The following is a 22431-nucleotide window of genomic DNA, read 5'->3' as shown; positions in this document are numbered from 1 at the left end:
GGTGTGCTGCATCTCCGGCTATGAAGAGGATCAGATGGTGGTAAGAAAGGTGAGTATGCTAAAGAGTAACCGTCGTTTTAATTTTCATTTCATAATTAATAGTACACATGAAAATAAGCATTTTTGTAATATATCTTATCAGGGAGATCTGCCTCTTTCTCTGTCGGAGGTGATTATCAAAATTCTCAATTCTAAGGTATAATCTGCATTCAGTGAAGACAGACTTTCCCATTACTGAGATAGGAGATAACAGTTACTACTGATGAGGTTCTATGTAGACGGGAGGGGGATGGAGCTAGCAGCAGAGCTCCTCCCTTCTCCTCATCTTCATTGTACGCCACCACCATGTTAAAGCATCATCGTGGAGGTGGTAACATGTCGGCGGTGCACCGTCATGCAAGGCAGCCAATCATGTGTCTATCAGCCACTCTATAATACACCTCGGGCTTAGGACCCTAATACCTCCTGACAAAGCCGCATCTGTGAGCGGTGAAACGCGCGTCGAGGCGTTTGCACACCTTCCCCCTCTCTCCTTGTTCCAGCATCATGAATACAGGTATTTAACCATTTCATTGCAACCTTGTACTATAGGGTCTGCTTTATGCGCACTATAGAGTATGGACCATGGACATTATTGTAGTCATGTATTGTCCCATCCATATACCTTGATTTACTATTATTAGCACCATATGTTTAGCCGCAATTTATATATTTGCAATATTTATGCGGATGTACTATTCAATATATGGTATATATCTTTTTGATGTGATTATATATATGCTGCATAGCTGAAGTCAAGATAGCCGACGGTAATATCATATTGGGGCACAGTGTGTTTATCTTGCTTCTGTCTACAATTTCTATATAATATAGGCACAACTCTATTTGTAAATTAATTATTTGTCAATAAACTTTGATACTATTTTTTATATATTTGCATCCCATATCTCTTGTTTGTACTCGATAGGTTCTATACATTCTGCTGAAATAGGGGTTATATTTATACAGAGGACGATTATATGTCCTATGATACATAGGACTGCAGGTAACACCTACTACATTATCTGCACTCAGAGAGTTATCAACATGTAGACGGCAGTTTAGTGATTGGCTGCAGAGCTGTTGACTTCAGCACTGCAGACAAACAACAGAAACCAGGGCAGTGGCGGAGACACAGTGCTGGACCCAAAGAGGGTAAGTAAAGCACAGATTGTTTGTTTTTACACTGAACTGCACCTGGGGACAATAGTTTACCGAAACCAGAAAACTTCGGGTGTTTAACTTCACCCGAAAACTATTGATACATAGTAAAAGCCATTCACAAAGGTAAATAAGTACTAATTAGAAAACAGTTCAGAAGAGTTCATTTCTTGATGTAGATGTGAAGCTGGTGTAACACTTGGCTAAAAATTATTATTCTAAAATGTAAATGTTTAGAAATTAGAGACATTATATGCCAAAATGTATATGTCACTTAAAGAACTTTATCAAAAAGGATGGTTGGGGAGAGGAAGTGAGTAATATTTAGTCATTTTATTTTAGCGATCCAATTACACTTCACAACATGTAGTCATACCTGCTAAGAAGCTTGAGTAAGCAATGGCAAATAAAATGGTAATAAAAAGAAAAAAGAATAACTCACTCCGCACACACGTAATTCTGAGGGGTCGTTATCTGGAGCAATTATAAATAGTTGTGGATATAACTAGTTGATATAATAATAAACAGTAACCTAGTATAACAGATTTAGGACTATAGGACATTTCAAGAACATTTGCACCAGGGCTGCCTTTACCACTGGGAATAGTGAAGAAGTGCCCAGGGCAAAGGGTGGTGCAACATTGCTATCAGAACTGGTCACTGCCTGTTAACGTCTGTGCGTGGAATCTTGGGAACTCGCCGGAGCAAAGCAAGGTCTGAATGGAAAACTGCCCATCCTTGATTGTAAGTGAGTGTATGAGCAGTGACATGTAGTGATTAGGGAATGGCTAGTATTAGAGATGAGAGAATAAATGTAAGTGGAATTGAATTCTATTCAAATTACACAAAAATCCGCATTCAACAAAATTCTGATTTTTTTTTTACATTTTTCTGAACCGTAAAGGACTATCTAACGGTTAAAAACATAAAAAAAATCCTTATACTCAACTTACCGCTACCTCTCCGGCCTCTCTGCTCCTCACTGTCACCTATCCAGTCCTTGTCACATCGCCTGATCCCTGCTGCTCATACTAAAATCCCACTTTTGTGCATGACATTGTTACCTTTAGCGCAGAGCCCTCCAGGAAGTCCCAGCTCACTGAGAGAGGCCTGGATATTTCATTGCAAGTGGAGGGCATAAGAAGATGTAACGAGGACTGGAAGGGTGATAGTGAGGAGCCAAGGGGCCGGAGAGGTGAGCAGTAAGGTGACTATGTGCATTTTTGTTATTATTACATATTTCTTACCCCAGAACATTATAAATGTAATTACAATGAGACGTTCTCAGGAGCGGTGGGGGTCCCAGGTGGGAGACTCACAGCCATCAACCAGTTATCACTTATCCTATAATATTATGGCTAGGGGATAACCTGTCGAGTTGAGAACAACCTATAAGTATAACAATTTTAGACATATCGACACCTCATGACTAAAAGATTTTAAATATCAAGCCGTTGATGATTTTTAGATGAGTTGTGGGTTTTCACATCTATTAGTTCATTGGAGTCATTCACAGATGTTAAAGGGTTGTAAAGTTTCATCCTTGGGTGCGCAACCACTCCTCTGCCTGTTTTCTGAAGATTGAGAGATTGAACTAGTGGCATGGCTGCCCTGCTGGTCTGAACTGTGCACGCTATGGCGCTGCAGTAGCATTAAAGGACCGCAGGGAACCTAAAGCTGTCCGGATCATGTGCTACAGCAACACAGTCAGCTTTAGATCAGTGCTTGCATGCTTTATTGAAAAGAGCATGTAACCTCTGCACATGCTCGACAATGCTGCCAGACTGCAGAGTAACTGGAAACTTAGACAATAAGTATTAAATAATAATATTAAAAATTCCTCCATTTTTGTGGCCAGAGAGGATTTTTATTAAGATCAAAATTAGATAATTGCTTGTTAGAAACACTTTGCAATTTTAAACATTATTGAATTTTGAACAACCTCTTTAACCAGTATAAAATATATTTACAATGAATAAAGCAATCATTTTTAAACTCAAGACTTACTTAAAAGCTCATAAGTTTAATTTAACTAATAGAGATTTAGATAAAATGATCCAAGTGGCAATTCCATACTAAGTTTTGTCTACATTGGATTTGAATTAATTTAGGTTAATGGAGTATGATAAATGTAAGGTCTGAATTACTTTAAATGACTGGTCCGGGAGCTAAATAAATTTAGAAGTGTGGTCTAGGGTCTAATCGATTTAGTGGTCTAAGCCTGATTAAATTAGGTGGTGGTCTTGAATGTTACTATCATATTTTATGTTTTTATATTTGTATGTGGTATGTATTATAATAATGGTTTTATTTTGGATGCATACACGGCCATCACGGTGACCTCATGTGCTGGTGAACAGGTAGCAAATTAATGTCCCTCATTAACTATGTTTATATGCCGGTCAGCACTCGGGTCAGTGAGACCATGATTAAGACTTAAACGTCGAAACGCGTAGGTCCTGATCCTTGTAGTGCACCATATGGACAATTGGTGTGGAGCAATGTTTTAATGGGCACAATAAAAGCTATGTTTTATTTTAAGAAACTAGCCCGATACTCTAGATCATCTTTTCCTTTTTTCTCATCTGAGTTACTGCGGCTTCCCTGACCGGATCCGGTCGAGGCGATTTGGCTCCACACGCCGAATGGTGAGCGGACACAGTTGTGCATATGAATTCTGCTTTCTACCAAAAAATCCTGAAGAAGAATGTCCGGCCATCTGTTTGTGACCTCAAGTTGAAACACACTTGGGTTATGCAGCAGGACAATGATCCATAAAACACCTGCAAATCCACCTCTGAATGACTTAAGAAAAACAAAATGAAGACTTTGGAGTGGCCTAGTCCAAGTCCTGACCTTAATCCGATTGAGATGCTGTGGCATGACCTTAAAAAGGAGGTTCATGCTCCGAAACCCTCCAATGTGGCTGAATTACAGCAATTCTGCAAAGATGAGTGGGCCAGAATTCCTCCAGAGCATTGTAAAAGACTCACTGCCAGTTATCGCAAACACTTGATTGCAGTTGTTCCTGCTAAGGGTGGCCCAACCATATATTAGGTTTAGGGGGCAATCACTTTTTCACACAGGGCCCTGTAGGTTTGGATTTATTTTTCCTTTAATAGTAAAGACCTTAATTTAAAAACTTCATTTTGTGTTCACTTGTGTTATCTTATTGTTATCTTTAAATTTGTTTTGTGATCTGAAACATTTAAGTGTGACAAACATGCAAAAGAATAAGAAATCAGAAAGGGATCAAACACTTTTTCACAGCACTGTATATAGATAATTGTAGCTCAGTTTTCTCCTATCTTAACTCGTAAAACTGGTCAATTCATATGAAAACTGATAGATTCACAGTGTCTATACTTTCAGTTTACCATTGATAAGATCTAAGATTTTTACATGTATATAATGTGCTATATATCAGCAAAGGTGATAAACGTCACATAATATTTTATTAGTGAGTAAGCTAGCTTAGGTAGGTGGAGACGGCACAGAGTGGCATGCTTTAAATAACATGGTTAATATTTAGCTCGGTGCTATATCCACCTTTTTATAGAGCACTAACGTCGTTTCCCTGATTTCACTGTAAGGCAAAGCTTCATAACAGCCACTGAAAATGGCAGGAGTGAACAAATGTTTGAAGTATTCTATGTTCGTATTTAACTTTTTATTCTGGGTAAGTTACTATTTACCAAAGTATATGTTTCTTTCTATACAGAAATGTCAAAACAATAAGCGTTTGTAGAAGCTCTGTGTTTGTCAATGTAGCAAGTGCAGTAGTAGTACTAAAAGAGATGGCTGGCACACCTACTTCTTTACTGTACCCAAAAGAAAGATTGAAATAACACTTGAGCTCTTCTACATCTGTATTTTACTATTTACTTTCTTTGTAAACACATTGTATTTCTAGATTGTAATGCTCTGTTTTGAATTATAGCTATTCTGCCAATTTTATGCACCCGTACACCTAATGACAATGAACTGTTAAATTGCTCTAATACACGTAGATAAGCTTGATTGTAGACACTTGATGGAATCCTCCCCATGTAGGCATATAAAGTTATTGCCTAAAAGTCATCAAAGTAAGTTGGAGTTCAGTTCTATCGACTATGCTATTATTACTTGCACAGTTAGGCTATGTTCACATGTCCAGTAATCATCCATTAGAACGGATCCAGCAGCAATCCGCTGACAAAAAAGTTGCACAGACCAAAGTTTTTTGTTCGCCTGAAAAAAACTGATTTCAACTCGATCCGTTTTTTTAAAATTAAAGTCTATGGAAAATGGATTTGTTAATTAGCCATCTGTTTTCTCCCACTTGAAAAGGATCAAATTTTGGCTTCCTGGAGGTGGAAAAATACATATGTGCCATACACTACTGGACATGTGAGCATTCAAGGGATCATATATTTATAACGGATCCAGTAAGCAAAAACGGATCCTTCTCAAATGGGAGAAAAATGGATGGCAGAATGACAGAGTATTGTAAAGTCCAATAGCAATGAACTTGGCTTTCCCCCAATATATTGTATTGCTGACAGCAGATTAAGGCCACATTCACATGTTCAGTATTTGGTCAGTATTTTTCCTCAGTATTTGTAAGCCAAAACCAGGAGTGGAACAATCAGAGGAAAAGTATAATAGAAACACGTCACCACTTCTGTATTTATCACCCACTCCTTGTTTTGGCTTACAAATACTGATGTAAAATACTGACCAAATACTGAACGTGTGACCGTGGCCCTAATGAAATGTTCAGATTAAGGAAATTTACCTATTCATAACAAAGTCTCCTGTTTTTTTGAGTGGGGCTGCACAGGAACAATAGATTAGTTCACAAAAGTTGTTTTAACTAATATTTAACAGACTAAAGAGCTACACCCTGCATATATCACACATTTACAACAGATCATTTCTTTATACCAGTAAGATAAGGTTGTCAGACATTCCTGGCAAACAAACTTTATCACAGTCTCAGTTGCCTATGCCATACTTCTAAAGCATGGTCAATAAAAACATGGCCATTGTGTCATATACTAGTCATGGTGGTGAGTGAACTCGTACGTGTCATATAAAGCTTTATTCATTTTCCATCACACGTAGTGTGATATGCGTATGGGCATCTAAGTCCACCCTAACAAAGTTGTTGTTGCTCTATCACAGATTACTTTTGTATTATATTTTTTTATTTTACTTAAGGCTCATGTACAGAGGAGTTCCTATGATTTAATACTCCTAAACACGCTGTGTGCTGCCATATAGGGTCCATGTGAGACACCATATCCTTCCCTAGTAGCAATTCTATAATAAGGTGGTATTGCCAGGACTGAGCGTAAGTCATTGCATGTACAGTCCATTCATTGCAATGAACGCCATGTAATTTTTGTGCTTGGGGATATAAACCATTTCCTTGTAGGTAACAGTTGTTAAAGCCCCCCATACACATTAGATGGCTGATGGCTAAACGATGCTTCAGCCAATCATTTGTCCGACAGTCATCTCTAACGTCTCTCCCATACACAAGTGTGCTCATTCGTTCGTCATTAGTCTAATGTCTATGGGAGGCTTAAGTCTCAGCTTCTAGAACAAATAGGGGAAGTGAAAACCAAGAAAATCCTGTTGAATTGTGAATCAGCCCAATAATAAAAACTTTACCATACACTTAAGGTCAATTTACATGGAACGACTGGTGGCACGATATGACTGCTGATCTGTAAACTTTTACTGATCAGTGGTTATTTACACAGGCTGACCAAAGCAAACGATGGTCCCTGAGTGATCTACACCGTGTGCAGAATTATTAGGCAAATGCGTATTTTGATCACATGATACTTTTTATACATGTTGTCCTACTCCAAGCTGCATAGGCTTGAGAGCCAACTACCAATTAAGTAAATCTGGTGATGTGCATCTCTGTAATGAGGAGGGGTGTTGACTAATGACATCAACACCCTATATAAGGTGTGCTTAATTATTAAGCAACTTCCTTTCCTTTGGCAAGATGGGTCAGAAGAGAGATTTGACAGGCTCTGAAAAGTCCAAAATTGTGAGATGTCTTTCAGAGGGATGCAGCAGTCTTGAAATTTCCAAACTTTTGAAGTGTGATCACTCAACAATCAAGAGTTTCCTAGCAAATAGCCAACAGGAACGCAAGAAGCGTGTTGGCCAAAAAAGGCGCAAAATAACTGCCCATAAATTGAGGAAAATCAAGCGTGAAGCTGCCAAGATGCCATTCGCCACCAGTTTTGCCATATTTCAGAGCTGCAACGTTACTGGAGTATCAAAAAGCACAAGGTGTGCGATACTCAGGGACATGGCCAAGGTAAGGAAGGCTGAAAAATGACCACCTTTGAACAAGAAACATAAGATAAAACGTCAAGAATGGGACAAGAAATATCTTAAAACGGATTTTTCAAAAGTTTTATGGACTGATGAAATGAGAGTGACTCTTGATGGGCCAGATGGATGGGCCAGAGGCTGGATCTGTAAAGAGCAGAGAGTTCCACTTCGACTCAGATGCCAGCAAGGTGGAGGTGGGGTACTGTTTTGGTGTTTTAGGCTGATATCATCAAAGATGAACTTGTGGGACCTTTTCAGGTTGAGGATGGAGTAAAGCTCAACTCCCAGACCTACTGCCAGTTTCTGGAAGACAACTTCTTCAAGTAGTGGTACAGAAAGAAGTCGGTATCGTTCAAGAAAAACATGATTTTCATGCAGGACAATGCTCCATCACATGCATCCAACTACTCCACAGCGTGGCTGGCCAGTAAAGGTCTAAAAGAAGAAAAAATAATGACATGGCCCCCTTGTTCACCTGATCTGAACCCCATAGAGAACCTGTGGTCCATCATAAAATGTGAGATCTACAGGGAGGGAAAACAGTACACCTCTCGGAACAGTGTCTGGGAGGCTGTGGTGGCTGCTGCACGCAATGTTGATCGAAAACAGATCAAGCAACTGACAGAATCTATGGATGGAAGACTGTTGAGTGTCATCATAAAGAAAGGTGGCTATATTGATCACTATTTTTTTGCTTTTGTTTTTGCATGTCAGAAATGTTTACTTCTAAATTTTGTGCACTGATATTGGTTTACCTGGTGAAAATAAACAAGTGAGATGGGATTATATTTTGGTTTTTATTAAGTTGCCTAATAATTCTGCACAGTAATAGTTACCTGCACAAACAGATATCCTCCTAAGATAGCCAAATCGAAAAAAAGCCTACTCCAACTTCCAAAAATATTAACCTTGGATATTTATGAGTCTTTTGGGTTGATTGAGAGCATAGTTGATGATCAATAATAAAAATAATCCTCTAAAATACAACTTGCCTAATAATTCTGCACACAGTGTATACTATATCGCTCAGTGCACATAGGCTACTATGGTTCTTTGTAGTGCAAGTCCTGTTTATATAGGACAATCGACCTTTTGCTGCTCAAAAGATTATTACGCTTAGTTCGGTCATCAGTTGATCGGTTGCCTGTTTACATGGCAAGATACTCGTGAAAGGAGCATTTTTATTTTAATTCATGATTATCTTTCAGTATAAAGGCCCCTTAACTGTAAATATAGATGATTGTGCTTCAGACTTATCTTTCATTCATTGTCTGGGACAGATGTGACAATTGTGTGTTATCTACCACTGTCAACCATATCAGCTCTCATGATACTACCTTTTCTGATCAACTTATATCATCCATGTAGCCTCTCTTAACCCCGTCATGACATATGACATAAAGTTACGTCATATGTCATGTCCCTGCCTTTGATGCGGGCTCACAAGCCAAGCCCATATCTTTCCCAGCAGCTGATGGCTGATTTATTCAGCCATCATCTGACTCTAACACCTACGGGTGCAGTTCTGCTCCACCCGCGGCTGCTTACATGTTAAGTATTGCTGTCAATCTCTGACAGCGGCATTTAGCAGCCGCCAGCAGAGGGGTTCGTAATTCCATGTGCCCATCAGCACGATGGGTTGCAATGACAGCCGGGATCTGTTGAAAACCCACGTGCCTGTGATGATGATTCTCCTGGGAAATCCAGCATTTAGATGATTGCAGCTTCCAGCCCCCTAAGGGAACTAACAATTACATTAAAAAGTGTGAAAAAAATGTTAAAAATATGAAAAAAAAAATTCAAAAGATCAAATCAAAACTTTTTTCTACAATAAAAATAAAACAATTAAAAAATGCACATATTTGGTGTCACAGAGTTCAGGAAAATCTGATCTATCAAAATATCAAATAAATTCGTATGATCAATAAATGGGGTAACAAGAAAAAAAATCGAAACCCCAGAATTATGTTTTTTGGCCACCGCAGCATTGCAATAAAATGCAATAAGATGCGATAAAAACATTGTATCTATCCCAACATGGTATAAGCAAAAACGTTAGGAAAATAAAGAATATTTTTTTCTATTTAAAATGAGTAAAGGATATGAATACTGTAGATGTACAGTACAGACCATAAGTTTGGACACACCTTCTCATTTAAAGATTTTTCTGTATTTTCATGACTTTGAAAATTGTACATTCACACTGAAGGCATCAAAATTATTAATTAACACATGTGGAATTATATACTTAACAAAAAAGTGTGAAACAACTGAAAATATGTATTATATTCTAGGATCTTCAAAGTAGCCACCTTTTGCTGTGATGACTGCTTTGCACACTCTTGGCATTCTCTTGATGAGCTTCAAGAGGTAGTCACCGGAAATGGTCTTCCAACAATCTTGAAGTAGTTCCCAGAGATGCTTAGCACTTGTTGGCCCTTTTGCCTTCACTCTGCGGTCCAGCTCACCTCAAACCATCTCGATTGGGTTCAGGTCTGGTGACTGTGGGGGCCAAGTCATCTGGCGTAGCACCCCATCACTCTCCTTCTTGGTCAAATAGCCCTCACACAGCCTGGAGGTGTGTTTGGGGTCATTGTCCTGTTGAAAAATAAATGATGGTCGAACTAAACGCAAACTGGATGGAATAGCATGCCGCTGCAAGATGCTGTGGTAGCCATGCTGGTTCAGTATGCCTTCAATTTTGAATAAATCCCCAACAGTGTCACCAGCAAAGCACCCCCACACCATCACACTTCCTCCTCCATGCTTCACGGTGGGAACCAGGCATGTAGAGTCCATCCGTTCACCTTTTATGCTTCGCACAAAGACACGGTGGTTGGAACCAAAGATCTCAAATTTGGACTCATCAGACCAAAGCACAGATTTCCACTGGTCTAATGTCCATTCCTTGTGTTCTTTATCCCAAACAAGTCTCTTCTGCTTGTTGCCTGTCCTTAGTAGTGGTTTCCTAGCAGCTATTTTACCATGAAGGCCTGCTGCACAAAGTCTCCTCTTAACAGTTGTTGTAGAGATGTGTCTGCTGCTAGAACTCTGTGTGGCATTGACCTGGTCTCTAATCTGAAATGCTGTTAACCTGCGATTTCTGAGGCTGGTGACTCGGATAAACTTATACTCAGAAGCAGAGGTGACTCTTGGTCTTCCTTTCCTGGGGCGGTCCTCATGTGAGCCAGTTTCTTTGTAGCACTTGATGGTTTTTGTAACTGCACTTGGAGACACTTTCAAAGTTTTCCCAATTTTTCGGACTGACTGACCTTCATTTCTTAAAGTAATGATGGCCACTCGCTTTTCTTTACTTAGCTGCTTTTTTCTTGCCATAATACAAATTCTAACAGTCTATTCAGTAGGAATATCAGCTGTGTATCCACCAGACTTCTGCACAACACAACTGATGGTCCCAACCCCATTTATAAGGCAAGAAATCCCACTTATTAAACCTGACAGGGCACACCTGTGAAGTGAATACCTCTTGAAGCTCATCAAGAGAATGCCAAGAGTGTGCAAAGCAGTCATCAAAGCAAAAGGTGGCTACTTTGAAGAACCTAGAATATAAGACATATTTTCAGTTGTTTCACACTTTTTTGTTAACTATATAATTCCACATGTGTTAATTCATAGCTTTGATGCCTTCAGTGTGAATGTACAATTTTCATAGTCAAGAAAATACAGAAAAATCTTTAAATGAGAAGGTGTGTCCACACTTTTGGTCTGTACTGTATATAGTAACAATACAGATTAATATAACCTAATCTTTACAAATCATTATGTTGACCAGTTAATATAGGAGGCAAATTTTGGCGATAACATTGACAATATATTCTAATACTAGAAGCCATGTAGTACACAACAGTTCATACAGACATAACTAAGAGTCTATGATGTTTGATGCTCCAAATAGAACTTGGGTTCTGGATTTCAAAGTACTAAAGGAATCACTCTGAATGGAAGAAAGAAAAGGTACCATATCTTGGAGGAAATAGTCCTTCATCTATGGCGAGGTTACAGTCACCTTTGTAATGTTTGACTATAATTAGGTGTACAGCATTTCTATAATGTCTGGCGAGTATACGGCCCTTGTATGGCAGTGTAGGGACATTTAAGAAGGAAGGACTGATCTATTATTGAGAAATAAGTTGAAAAATATGACTACAAAATGAATGAGTCCTTTAGGTCATAGCCATCAAGAATGAATTAGTGAGTGCCTTCCTCCACAATTTCTCCAGCCGGAATCTGGATAGGAAGGATATGATATATGAATAGATGTTGGACAACACCAGAGAAGTAATCATTTTTTTGCAGTTTCCCAAATCCCCGATTTCATTAAACCAGGGAATATTGGTGTCAGTGAAGGGAGACTAGCCTCCTGTTAGGCATCAATAGAAATCAATAACGTTATCAGCCTGAGACATGAAGGCAGGAAAAGGCGGCAGAACATTGGATTATTGCAATAAAAATGACTCAGATTTATTTAACATCCTGGGACGCACACCTTGAACAGGTTTTGTCTGTAAAAGCTTACGGATTCCTTGCTATTAATGGATTTTGTAAAAGCTGAAATATATGTTCATTGGATATAACTTAATATATTGAAAGTAGTCCATAGATGGAGATGGTGTCAACTGTTATAATAATTTGAGGCACTTAAATTGATGCAATAAGACATCTTCAAGATAGTTACTAAAAGGTAAGATGTTAACAAGCAGCTCAAGATAGTTCTGGTCAACCACTGACTGTGATTTTATAGCTTTCAGTAGTTAAGTTACTGGTTAACTAATATATCTGATAATAAATAGCAGCAATGGAGTGTAGAACTAGACATATAAATATGATTTATAAGTAAGCTAAATTTTTTTCAATATAGCTCGATTTGCAATCAAGATTGTTGTACATGATTTAACATTAGTGATGAGCGAGCACTAAAATACTCGGGTGTTCGTTGCTCGGGTCGAACAAATCGTAATGCTCGGGTGCTCGACCCGAACAACGAGCCGATTGTAAGTCTATGAGAAACTTGAGCATTTTTCCAGCGCCCCCTCCCCCACCCATGGTGGTCTGGAGGGGGCTTAAAAATTGGCCAAATCGATGGGAAAAGTGCTAAAATGATATGGGAACAGCATGAGGAAGGCCCCTGGAAGCATCTCTGACAACATTGTTCACAGAAGTGACCTGGGAGTCAGAGTATTACGCCACTTTTACGGACTCACAATAAAACATACAAAAACGAAGCTAAAATGGATTTTCCTGGAAAAAAAATGTTAAGGAACATCCTTTCCAGGGTAATGACTTGTATATAAGGTAAAATAAATAACCAAAAACAAAAATGCTCCTCCACACCTTGGGCTATGTTCACACGTAGTGTTTTTGATGCATTTTTGCACTTTTGCATTGCTTTCAACGGTGAAAAATACATTCACCGGTAAATGTAATTTTAACATTTTACAACCTTATCTGGCCATGTGGTGTGTGAGACATGATCAGACACATCCTGTTTCATTTATGAAGGAGGGACTGTGAAAGTCACAAAGCCTATTTTTACAAGGCCATCAGGCGGCCCTTACTATTTTTGACATGCCAGCAGTCTTCCCCCACTATTGTTAGAGGGCCATCAGCCAGCTACGCTTTGTGGTTCCCATTATTAAGGCGTGGGTCTCCTATACTGTTATTGCATATGCAGCAAGTTCAAGAGCTGACAAAAATTAGGACGCACTCCAATACCCCTTTGAAAAGACGTTGAGGAGGTCCTCATTAAAAAATTGTTCCCATTATTAAGGAATGGGTCTCCTATAGTGGTAATCCACTGCTCAGACAAGTGACATCCACTTGTCTGAGCAGTGGATATTGCAGACACCTTTTCAGTGCTGCCTGCTGCAGTGTAATCAACTTCCAGATGACTGATGAAGGTCTTACTGACCGAAACATCTTTATTGAATCTGGAATTTCTATGAAAAATAAAATAATTCAGTCTATGTGAAGAAGTGAGTGCCAAGTCTTTCTTACACTGTTTAAAGGATTGGGGTCCTACATGTACACCGAAGTATACCCAGAAGTGCAGTGTTTGTTATCATAATTCCTATACTGGTAATGCCCATGCACTAAGTGCATGGGCTCAAAAACATTTGCCTTTGGGGGGTATACATGAACATACAGTGCCTACAAGTAGTATTCAACCCCCTGCAGATTTAGCTGGTTGACACATGCGGAATTAACTTGGCATTGTGACATTTGTACTGTAGATCAGCCTGGAAGTGGGAAATGCACTGCAGCAAATTTTTTTTTTTTTTTTAAAAAAAACCTTAAAAGTTAATTCAGAGTGTCATTTATTATTCAACCCCTCAAACCACAAGAATTCTGTTTGGTCCCCCAAAAGTATTAAGAAGTAGTTCAGGCACCAAGAATAATGAGCTTCACATGTGTGGATTAAAGATCTCTTTTGCCAGCCTTTTCTGACTATTTAAGACCCTCCCCAAACTTGTGAACAGCACTCAGACATGGTCAACATGGGAAAGACAAAGGAGCATTCCAAGGCCATCAGAGACAAGATCGTGGAGGGTCACAAGGCTGGCAAGGGGTACAAAACCCTTTCCAAGGAGTTGGGCCTACCTGTCTCCACTGTTGGGAGCATCATCCGTAAGTGGAAGGCTTATGGAACTACTGTTAGCCTTCCACGGCCAGGACAGCCTTTGAAAGTGTCCTCCCGTGCCGAGGTCAGGCTTGTCCGAAGAGTCAAGGCTAACCCAAGGACAACAAGGAAGGAGCTCCGGGAAGATCTCATGGCAGTGGGGACATTGGTTTCAGTCAATACCATAAGTAACGTACTCCACCACAATGGTCTCCGTTCCAGACGAGCCCGTAAGGTACCTTTACTTTCAAAGCGTCATGTCAAGGCTCGTCTACAGTTTGCTCATGATCACTTGGAGGACTCTGAGACAGACTGGTTCAAGGTTCTATGGTCTGATGAGACCAAGATCGAGATCTTTGGTGCCAACCACACACGTGACGTTTGGAGACTGGATGGCACTGCATACGACCCCAAGAATACCATCCCTACAGTCAAGCATGGTGGTGGCAGCATCATGCTGTGGGGCTGTTTCTCTGCCAAGGGGCCTGGCCATCTGGTCCGCATCCATGGGAAGATGGATAGCACGGCCTACCTGGAGATTTTGGCCAAGAACCTCCGCTCCTCCATCAAGGATCTTAAGATGGGTCGTAATTTCATCTTCCAAGAAGACAACGACCCAAAGCACACAGCCAAGAAAACCAAGGCCTGGTTCAAGAGGGAAAAAGTCAAGGTGTTGGAGTGGCCTAGTCAGTCTCCTGACCTTAACCCAATTGAAAACTTGTGGAAGGAGCTCAAGAATAAAGTCCACATGAGACACCCAAAGAACCTAGATAACTTGGAGAAGATCTGCATGGAGGAGTGGGCCAAGATAACTCCACAGACCTGTGCCGGCCTGATCAGGTCTTATAAAAGACGATTATTAGCTGTAATTGCAAACAAGGGTTATTCCACAAAATATTAAACATAGGGGTTGTATAATAATTGACCCACACTTTTATGTTTAAAATTTAATAAAATTCAACTGAGCAACATAACTTTTTGGTTTGTAAGATTTATACTTCTGTTCATAAAACCTACTCTCGTTTGCAGTTTGAAGGCTCTAACTTATTTGCATCTTATCAAACCAGCTAAATCTGCAGGGGGTTGAATACTACTTGTAGGCACTGTACTTGTATAACATTCAGAATGTTAGAGGTATGCCTCTAAAAAAATTTCCTGCGGGCATCCTAAACACCCTTAAAAAAATTATATGGGTGTTGCATCACTGTCACCCTGGTGATATGGTGGTGGAGGATGAGGAGAAGACTTTAACTGGAATTTAATTTTTGGCATGCTCCAAAAAATGTACCGATTATTATTGCAGTAATATCAGATCATGTCTGATGACCACGGTTTTAGGCAGTGGCCTTACAGATGTGTATTGGTCAGCGACCAAGTGTGAATAGGCTGAACAACACACAACTGGCAGAATTACTGGCAGTGTAATATTTGGCACGCTCCAAAAATATGATGATTATTACCGCAGTAACGGAGGCTCAGTTGTTAGCACTGCAGCTTTGCAGCGCTGGGTCCTGGGTTCAAATCCCACCAAGAACAACATCTGCAAGAAGTTTGTATGTTCTCCCCATGTTAGCGTGGGTTTCCTCCGGGTTCTCCGATTTCCTCCCACACTCCAAAGACATACTGAAAGGGAATTTAGATCGTGAGCCCCAATGAGGACAGTGCCGATAATGTCTGTAAAGAGCTGTGGAGTTAATAGCGCTATATATGTGAATTAAACCATGACCATGGTTGTAGTCAGTGGCTTTACAGACGCGGTATTGGTCAGCGACCAAGCTCTCCCTACTCTGCCTGTCTGAAGAGTAGACTGTGACGAGCATAGGGTCACCGGGTCTGATATAGACCTGATGACGCTATGCAGCCAGCCTATCACTGTAATGCCACAACCAGCATGGCCATGGCATTATAGTGACTGGCAGGAATTCCCTGCATGTTAATTGGCTCTCTAAAAAAGCATTTGAAAAATACTCGCCGAGCACCGAACCTACCGAGCACTGTGACACTCAGGCGAGTACCGAATAGTGGCAATCATGCTCGCTCATCACTATTTAACATGTCAAATTTTTGGGCAGCATTCAGACACAGCGCTTTGCAGTATCGTAACATGCTTTACTATAGAGCCTTGTGTTTTAACGCTAGAATTATTAAATAGGTTTTCCAGCTAATGAAAACTACTGTCTCCTCGCTGCAGTTTGTTTTAAAAAAAATCAAACTGTGTTTTACTGATGCTTCCCTGGTCCAGCGCTGAGTCTCCTCCAAAGCTCCAGTGTCTGCAGCCAATCAGTGAGCTCAATGGTCTCGTGCCAGTTACTTGCTAAGCTCACCTATTGGCTGCAGCGCTGTGACGTCAATGCTGCAGGCAACAACAGATAATAGGGGAGGGGTAATGACAAATAATCTCAGTCATTGCAAACATGACTTTTTACTCCACAACATATGAAGCAGATACATGGACTGTAAGTTTGGTTTATACGTGGTCCCGTATTGCGGTCGGTATATCCCTGGGTGGTACTTCTATGCAGTATTCTCCCATGTTTTCTTGAGGAGCCCAAAGCAAACAAAAACCTTTATTTTATAGAGACACATGGATTTTCAGCAGAGGCTCCTGGGGTAATGTGGCCAATGTATTTACGATCCATTAAATATGGATGCTATATGCACTTATGTGTATTAACATAGCATTGTGATGGTCATAAGTTGTCAACATTTTTAACACTAGGTATTACCATTGCAAAAAATCGTGTTAGATAATTTCATATTGTCAAAATGTACATATTGTAAGATGAACTGTGAAAGATATGGTCAACTTTGACATGCAACCAAATAGGAAAGCCTGGCCTTATATCCAATAAACTGTCAGCCTTACAATAAAGACAACTGCCAACCTTATAATCTAAGCCAGCTCCACTGAAAACAAGTTTTTTGAACTTTTCCATGGTAAACTCTAGACATTTATTCCATTTGGCTTTGGCATGTAATAGTTCTATTCATTTTTATTTCGCAATATTTATTTAAATAAGGAGGTTTCTTTCAAGAAAAAAAATAAAGTTTAACTTGATGTACTCCCCCCAAAATGCCATAAAAATATGTACCCCAAAATAAGACTAATAAATATGTCATCTTGCCACAGAAAAAACAAGCCCTCAAACAGCTCTGCAGATGGAAAAATAAAAAGTTACTGGTCTCGGAAAATAGAAAACTAAACCAAATTCTTTTTAGAAATTTCAGACTTTTTTTTCATTACTTAAATAATAATAAAAACCTTACGCTTGGTATCACCATAACTGTACCGACCTGAAGAACCATATTGGCAGTTTATATTTACTGAACATTAACTGCCATATAAACAAAATCCAAAAACCTGTGGCTGAATAGCTTTTTTTCATTCTTTTTTTCATTATTTTACTGCACTCAGATTTTTTTTTCCATTTTCCAATACATTGTTTGATTAACCCCTTTACCCCGAAGCCTGTTTTCACCTTCCTGACCGGGCCAATTTTTGAATTCTGACCACTGTCACTTTATGAGGTAATTACTCTGGAAAGCTTCAATGGATCCTGGTGATTCTGAGACTGTTTTTTCATGACATAGTGTACTTTTTGATAGTGGTAAAATTTATTTGATATGACTTACATTTATTTGTGAAAAAATCAGAAATTTGGCGAAAATTTTGAAAATCTTGCAAATTTCAAAATTGTAATCTTTATGCCCTTAAATCAGAGAGATATGTCACACAAAATAGTTAATAAATAACATTTCTCACATGTCTACTTTATATCAGCACAATTTTGGAACCAAAATTTTTTTTCGTCAGTAAGTTCTAAGAGTTAAAAGTTGACCACCGATTTCTCATTTTTCCAACAAAATTTACAAAACCATTCTTTCACATTTGATGTGACTGAGGGGTCTGTATAACAGAAAATACCCAAAAGTGACACCATTCTAAAAACTGCACCCCTCAAGGTGCTCAAAACCACATTCAAGAAGTTTATTAACCCTTCAGGTGCTTCACAGGAATTTTTGGAATGTGGAAGGAAAAAATAAACATTTAACTTTTTTTTTACAAAAATGTTACTTTAGACCCATTTTTTTTTACTTTCACAAGAGTAACAGGAGAAAATGGACTCCAAAATTTGTTATGCAATTTCTCTTGAGCACACCAATACCCAATATGTGGGGGAAAACCACTGTTTCGGCGTACGGCAGGGTTCGGAAGGGAAGGAGCGCCATTTGATTTTTTGAATGTAAAATTTTCTGGCATAATTAACGGACGCCATGTCGTGTTAGGAGGGCCGCTGATGTGCCTAAACAGTGGAAACCCCCCACAAGTGACACCATTTTGGAAACAAGACCCCTTAGGGAACTTATCTAGGTGTGTGGTGAACACATTGAACCCCAAGGTGCTTCACAGAAGTTTATAACATTGAGCCAAAAAAATAAAATTTTCACATTTTTCCCACAAAAATGGTTTTCAGCCCCCAATTTTGCATTTTCAGAAGAGTAACAGGAGAAATTGCCCCATAACATTTGTTGTGCAATTTCTCCTGAGTAAGCCAATACCCAATATGTGGGGAAAAAACACTGTTTGGGCGTACGGCAGGGCTTGGAAGGAAGGAGTGCCATTTGACTTTTTGAATGTAAAATTTGCTGGAATAATTAGTGGATGCTATGTTGCGTTTGGAGAGCCCCTGATGTGCCTAAACAGTGGAAACCCCCCACAAGTGACACCATTTTTGAAGCTAGACACCTCAGGGAACTTATCTAGATGTGTGGTGAGCACTTTGAACCCCCAAGTGCTTCACAGAAGTTTACAACATTGAGCTGTGAAAATAAAAAAATAAAAATTTTCCCTCAAGAATGTATTTAGCACAAAATTTTGCATTTTCACAAGGGTAAGGAGAAAATAGAACCCAAATTTTGTTGTGTAATTTCTCTTGAGTATGCAAATACCCCGTATGAGATCAAAAACTACTTTTGAGGCATAGTGCAAAGCTCAGAAGGGAAGAAGTACCATATTGGAGTTCAGATTATGTTGGGCTGGTTTGAGGGTGCCATGTCACATTGGTAGAGCCCCTGAGGTGCCAGATCAGCTGCCTCCCCCCATAAGTGACTTCATTTTACAAACTACACCTCTCAATGAATTCATCTAGGGGTGCAGTGATCCTATTGACACCACAGGTGTGTCACATAATTTTATACCATTGGACAGTGAAGAAAAAATAATTACATTTTTACCACGAAAATTTTGTTTTAGCCCCAGATTTTACATTTTCACACTGGGAAATGGGTAAAATGGCACCAAAATGTGTCCCACAATTTCTGCTGAATGTAGAAATACCCCATATATGGTTGTACAGTACTGCTTAGCCACACGGCAAGACTCGGGAGGGACAGAGCGCTTTTTGCCTCCTGGAACGCAGATTTTCCTAGAATAGTTTGTGGACTCCATATACAGAGACCCTACGTACTAAAAGAGCAGAATCCCCCTTAAGTGACCCCATTTTGGAAATTATACCCCTTTGTGAATTTATCTACATGTATAGTGTAGATTTTGACTCCATGGGTGTTTTCCAGAAACAAGCAGCAGTGGATGTTGCTAAGTGAAGATTGCAAACTGCCGCTGTAGTGACCAGTACGCTGTATCGACCAGTACATTGTAGTGACAAGTACATTATGCCCAGCTCGTTCTTCTGGAGACATGCACCCATAAATTAGGCAGGCTCTCATTGCTACAAGAATGCCAAACATGTGGACGCTAACTGCGGTTTAGACACACACTGGAGCGCAGAATGGAGGGGGACATTTGGATTTGGGAGCGCAGAATTCGCTGGATTTCTTTTGGAGGGCGAGGATTCATTTAGTTTTTCCAGAGCCTTTGTGCTACCAGTAATGTGGAAGCCCCTATATTATTGTTAACAGATGACGACCTGAGTGGGGCTTTTTTTGTGAATGGAGTTGAAGCTTTTATTGGGAACATTTTACATAACATTTTGGATCACGTTTTTCCTGCGCTCTACACTGAGCACTTATATCGGGGTTTCCATCTAAATCTCCGAGTGATGTGATTTAGATTAAATCCCTAAGGGATCTATTCACTATAATGAGGCAGCAGAGTTAATCTGGACTCCGTCTGGCCTCTATTCAGCTTCGTCCTTCTTTTCACAAGTGCACAGAACTGTGGCCGACGGCACTTTTATGCACGCCTGATAAAAAGCGGACACCGTGGAATCATAGCCCAGACGGCGTCCACAGTGCCTCCATCTGCCTCATTACAGGGAATCTTCCACTGGGGGTCCCATCTGAATCACATATTTCAGAGATTTACACGGAAACCCCAGTGTAAACGCTCAGCGCAGAGCGCCGGATAAATGTGAGCCGAGCCTACTGCAATCTTTGGGAGTCACAAAAAAACAGTATGTGAAGAATTGGTTTTATATATTTTTTACGCCTTTCCTCGTGCAGTATAAGTGATTAGACAACTTTATTCTTCGGGTCAGTGCGATTACAGCAATACCAGATTTAAATTGGGATTTTATGATTGACAGCTGTCACACACTAAAAGACACTTTTTATTGTAAAAACAAGTTTTTGCATCGCCATATTTTGAGAGCTATAATTTTTCTATATTTTTGCTGACAGAGTCATGTAAGGTCTTGCTTTTTGCGGGATGAGTTGATGTATTTATTGGTACCATTTTTGGGCACGTGACATTTTTTGATCGCTTTCTATTCCGTTTTTGGGAGTCAGAATGAACAAAATCCAACAATTCAGGAATTGTTAATGGGGATTTTTTATGCCATTCTGCGTGTGGTAAAATTGATAAGGCAGATTTATTCTTTGGGTCGGTGCGATTACAGAAGTACCACATTTATATTTTTTTTATATTTTGGCGCTTTTACACAATAAAAACTATTTTATAGAAAAAAATAATTATTTTGGCATCACTTTATTCTGAGAGCTGTAACTTTTTTATTTTTCTGCTGACGGAGCTGTGTTGCAGCTTGTTTTTTGCGGGACAAGATGATGTTTTCAGTGGTACCATATTTATTTACGGGCGTCTTTTTGATCGCGTTTTATTCCACTTTTTGTTTGGCGGTATGATGATAAAGCATAGTTTTTTGCCTTGTTTTTTACTTTTTATTTTTACCGTGTTCACTGAAGGGGTTAACTAGTGGGACAGTTTTATAGGTCAGGTCATTACGGACGCGGCGTTACCAAATATGTGTACTTTTATTGTTTTGTTTTTTTTTACACAGATAAATATATTTATAAGATTAATTTTTTTTTTCTTTATTTTGTAATTTTTTTAAAAAATATTTTTATAAGTATTATTAAATGTTTATTTTTTTACCTTGTCCCAGGGTGGGACATCATCTTCAAACTTTCAGATCGCTTATCTGATGCTCTACCTTGTATCTGTACTGCAGAGCATCAGATCAGAGTCTGACAGGCAGGAAGAAGGCATCTCAGCTCCTGCTCTCTGAGCAGGCGCTGACAGGCCACCTTCCTGAAGGACCCCACGGCCATCTTGGGACCGGGGATCACCATGGAGACCATTACCACAAACGCGATGCCCTGCGATGTCGCTGTCACTGCTGACAGCGGCATCAGAAGGGTTAAACGCCCGCAATCGGTGCTAGAACCAATCGTGGGCACTGCAGCGGGGTGTCAGTTCTCACACAGAGTTGACACCTGCATGTGATCGCGGTGGCGCTCAGAGTGAGCCCGCCCGATCACCGCGCCGTAGATGTACTGCTCTTTGCGGGGACACAACTGTACATGTACGGCGCATGTCGGGAAGGGGTTAAATAAATGGTATCAGTTCGCAACTTCTATTCATCCCACAATAAAAAACAAGCTATCATACAGTGATGTCAATGGAAAATAACAAACTTTATGGGCCTTTGAAGAAGAGGAGGAAAGAACAAAAGGGTAAAAACAAAAATTGGCCTCCATAGGAAGTGGTTTAAAAAATTAGAACAATATTATACTTTGCAAAAACATGCACCCATTAAAGGTATGTGAAAAGGGAACCATAGGTGCTCTTCTACTCCATAATTGTTGTTTCTGAAGTGATCTGGCTGTCATTTTTGCACTATGCTCCCTACACCCTCACCCACTCATTCCTACGTATCCTCTACAGTCAACATTTACAATACAATATCAGTGGCATGCTAAAATACACAGATCAGTTTAGTTTTTATGACTTAGGTATTTTTATGAGCTTAGGTATCTATGCAACAAATACACAT

General features: G+C 39.7%; 1 protein-coding gene across 1 annotated transcript in view; it reads left to right on the top strand.

The window, feature by feature from the left end:
- Window positions 1–4725: 4725 nt before the first annotated feature.
- The window catches only part of TSPAN8 (tetraspanin 8), a 39337-nt gene continuing 21631 nt past the window's right edge, over window positions 4726–22431 (top strand). The window contains exon 1 of the mRNA XM_073651786.1: window positions 4726–4879. Within this exon, the coding sequence (XP_073507887.1) occupies window positions 4820–4879 (60 nt within the window). The 5' untranslated portion in view covers window positions 4726–4819. The remainder of the gene's footprint in view (window positions 4880–22431) is intronic.

Source organism: Phyllobates terribilis, unplaced genomic scaffold (assembly GCF_046119375.1).
Source record: "Phyllobates terribilis strain yellow unplaced genomic scaffold, ASM4611937v1 Scaffold_11__3_contigs__length_659146591, whole genome shotgun sequence".
Taxonomy (NCBI): domain Eukaryota; kingdom Metazoa; phylum Chordata; class Amphibia; order Anura; family Dendrobatidae; genus Phyllobates; species Phyllobates terribilis.
The sequence above is the reverse complement of the archived record's forward strand: the minus strand, read 5'-3'. Positions and strand labels throughout refer to the sequence as shown.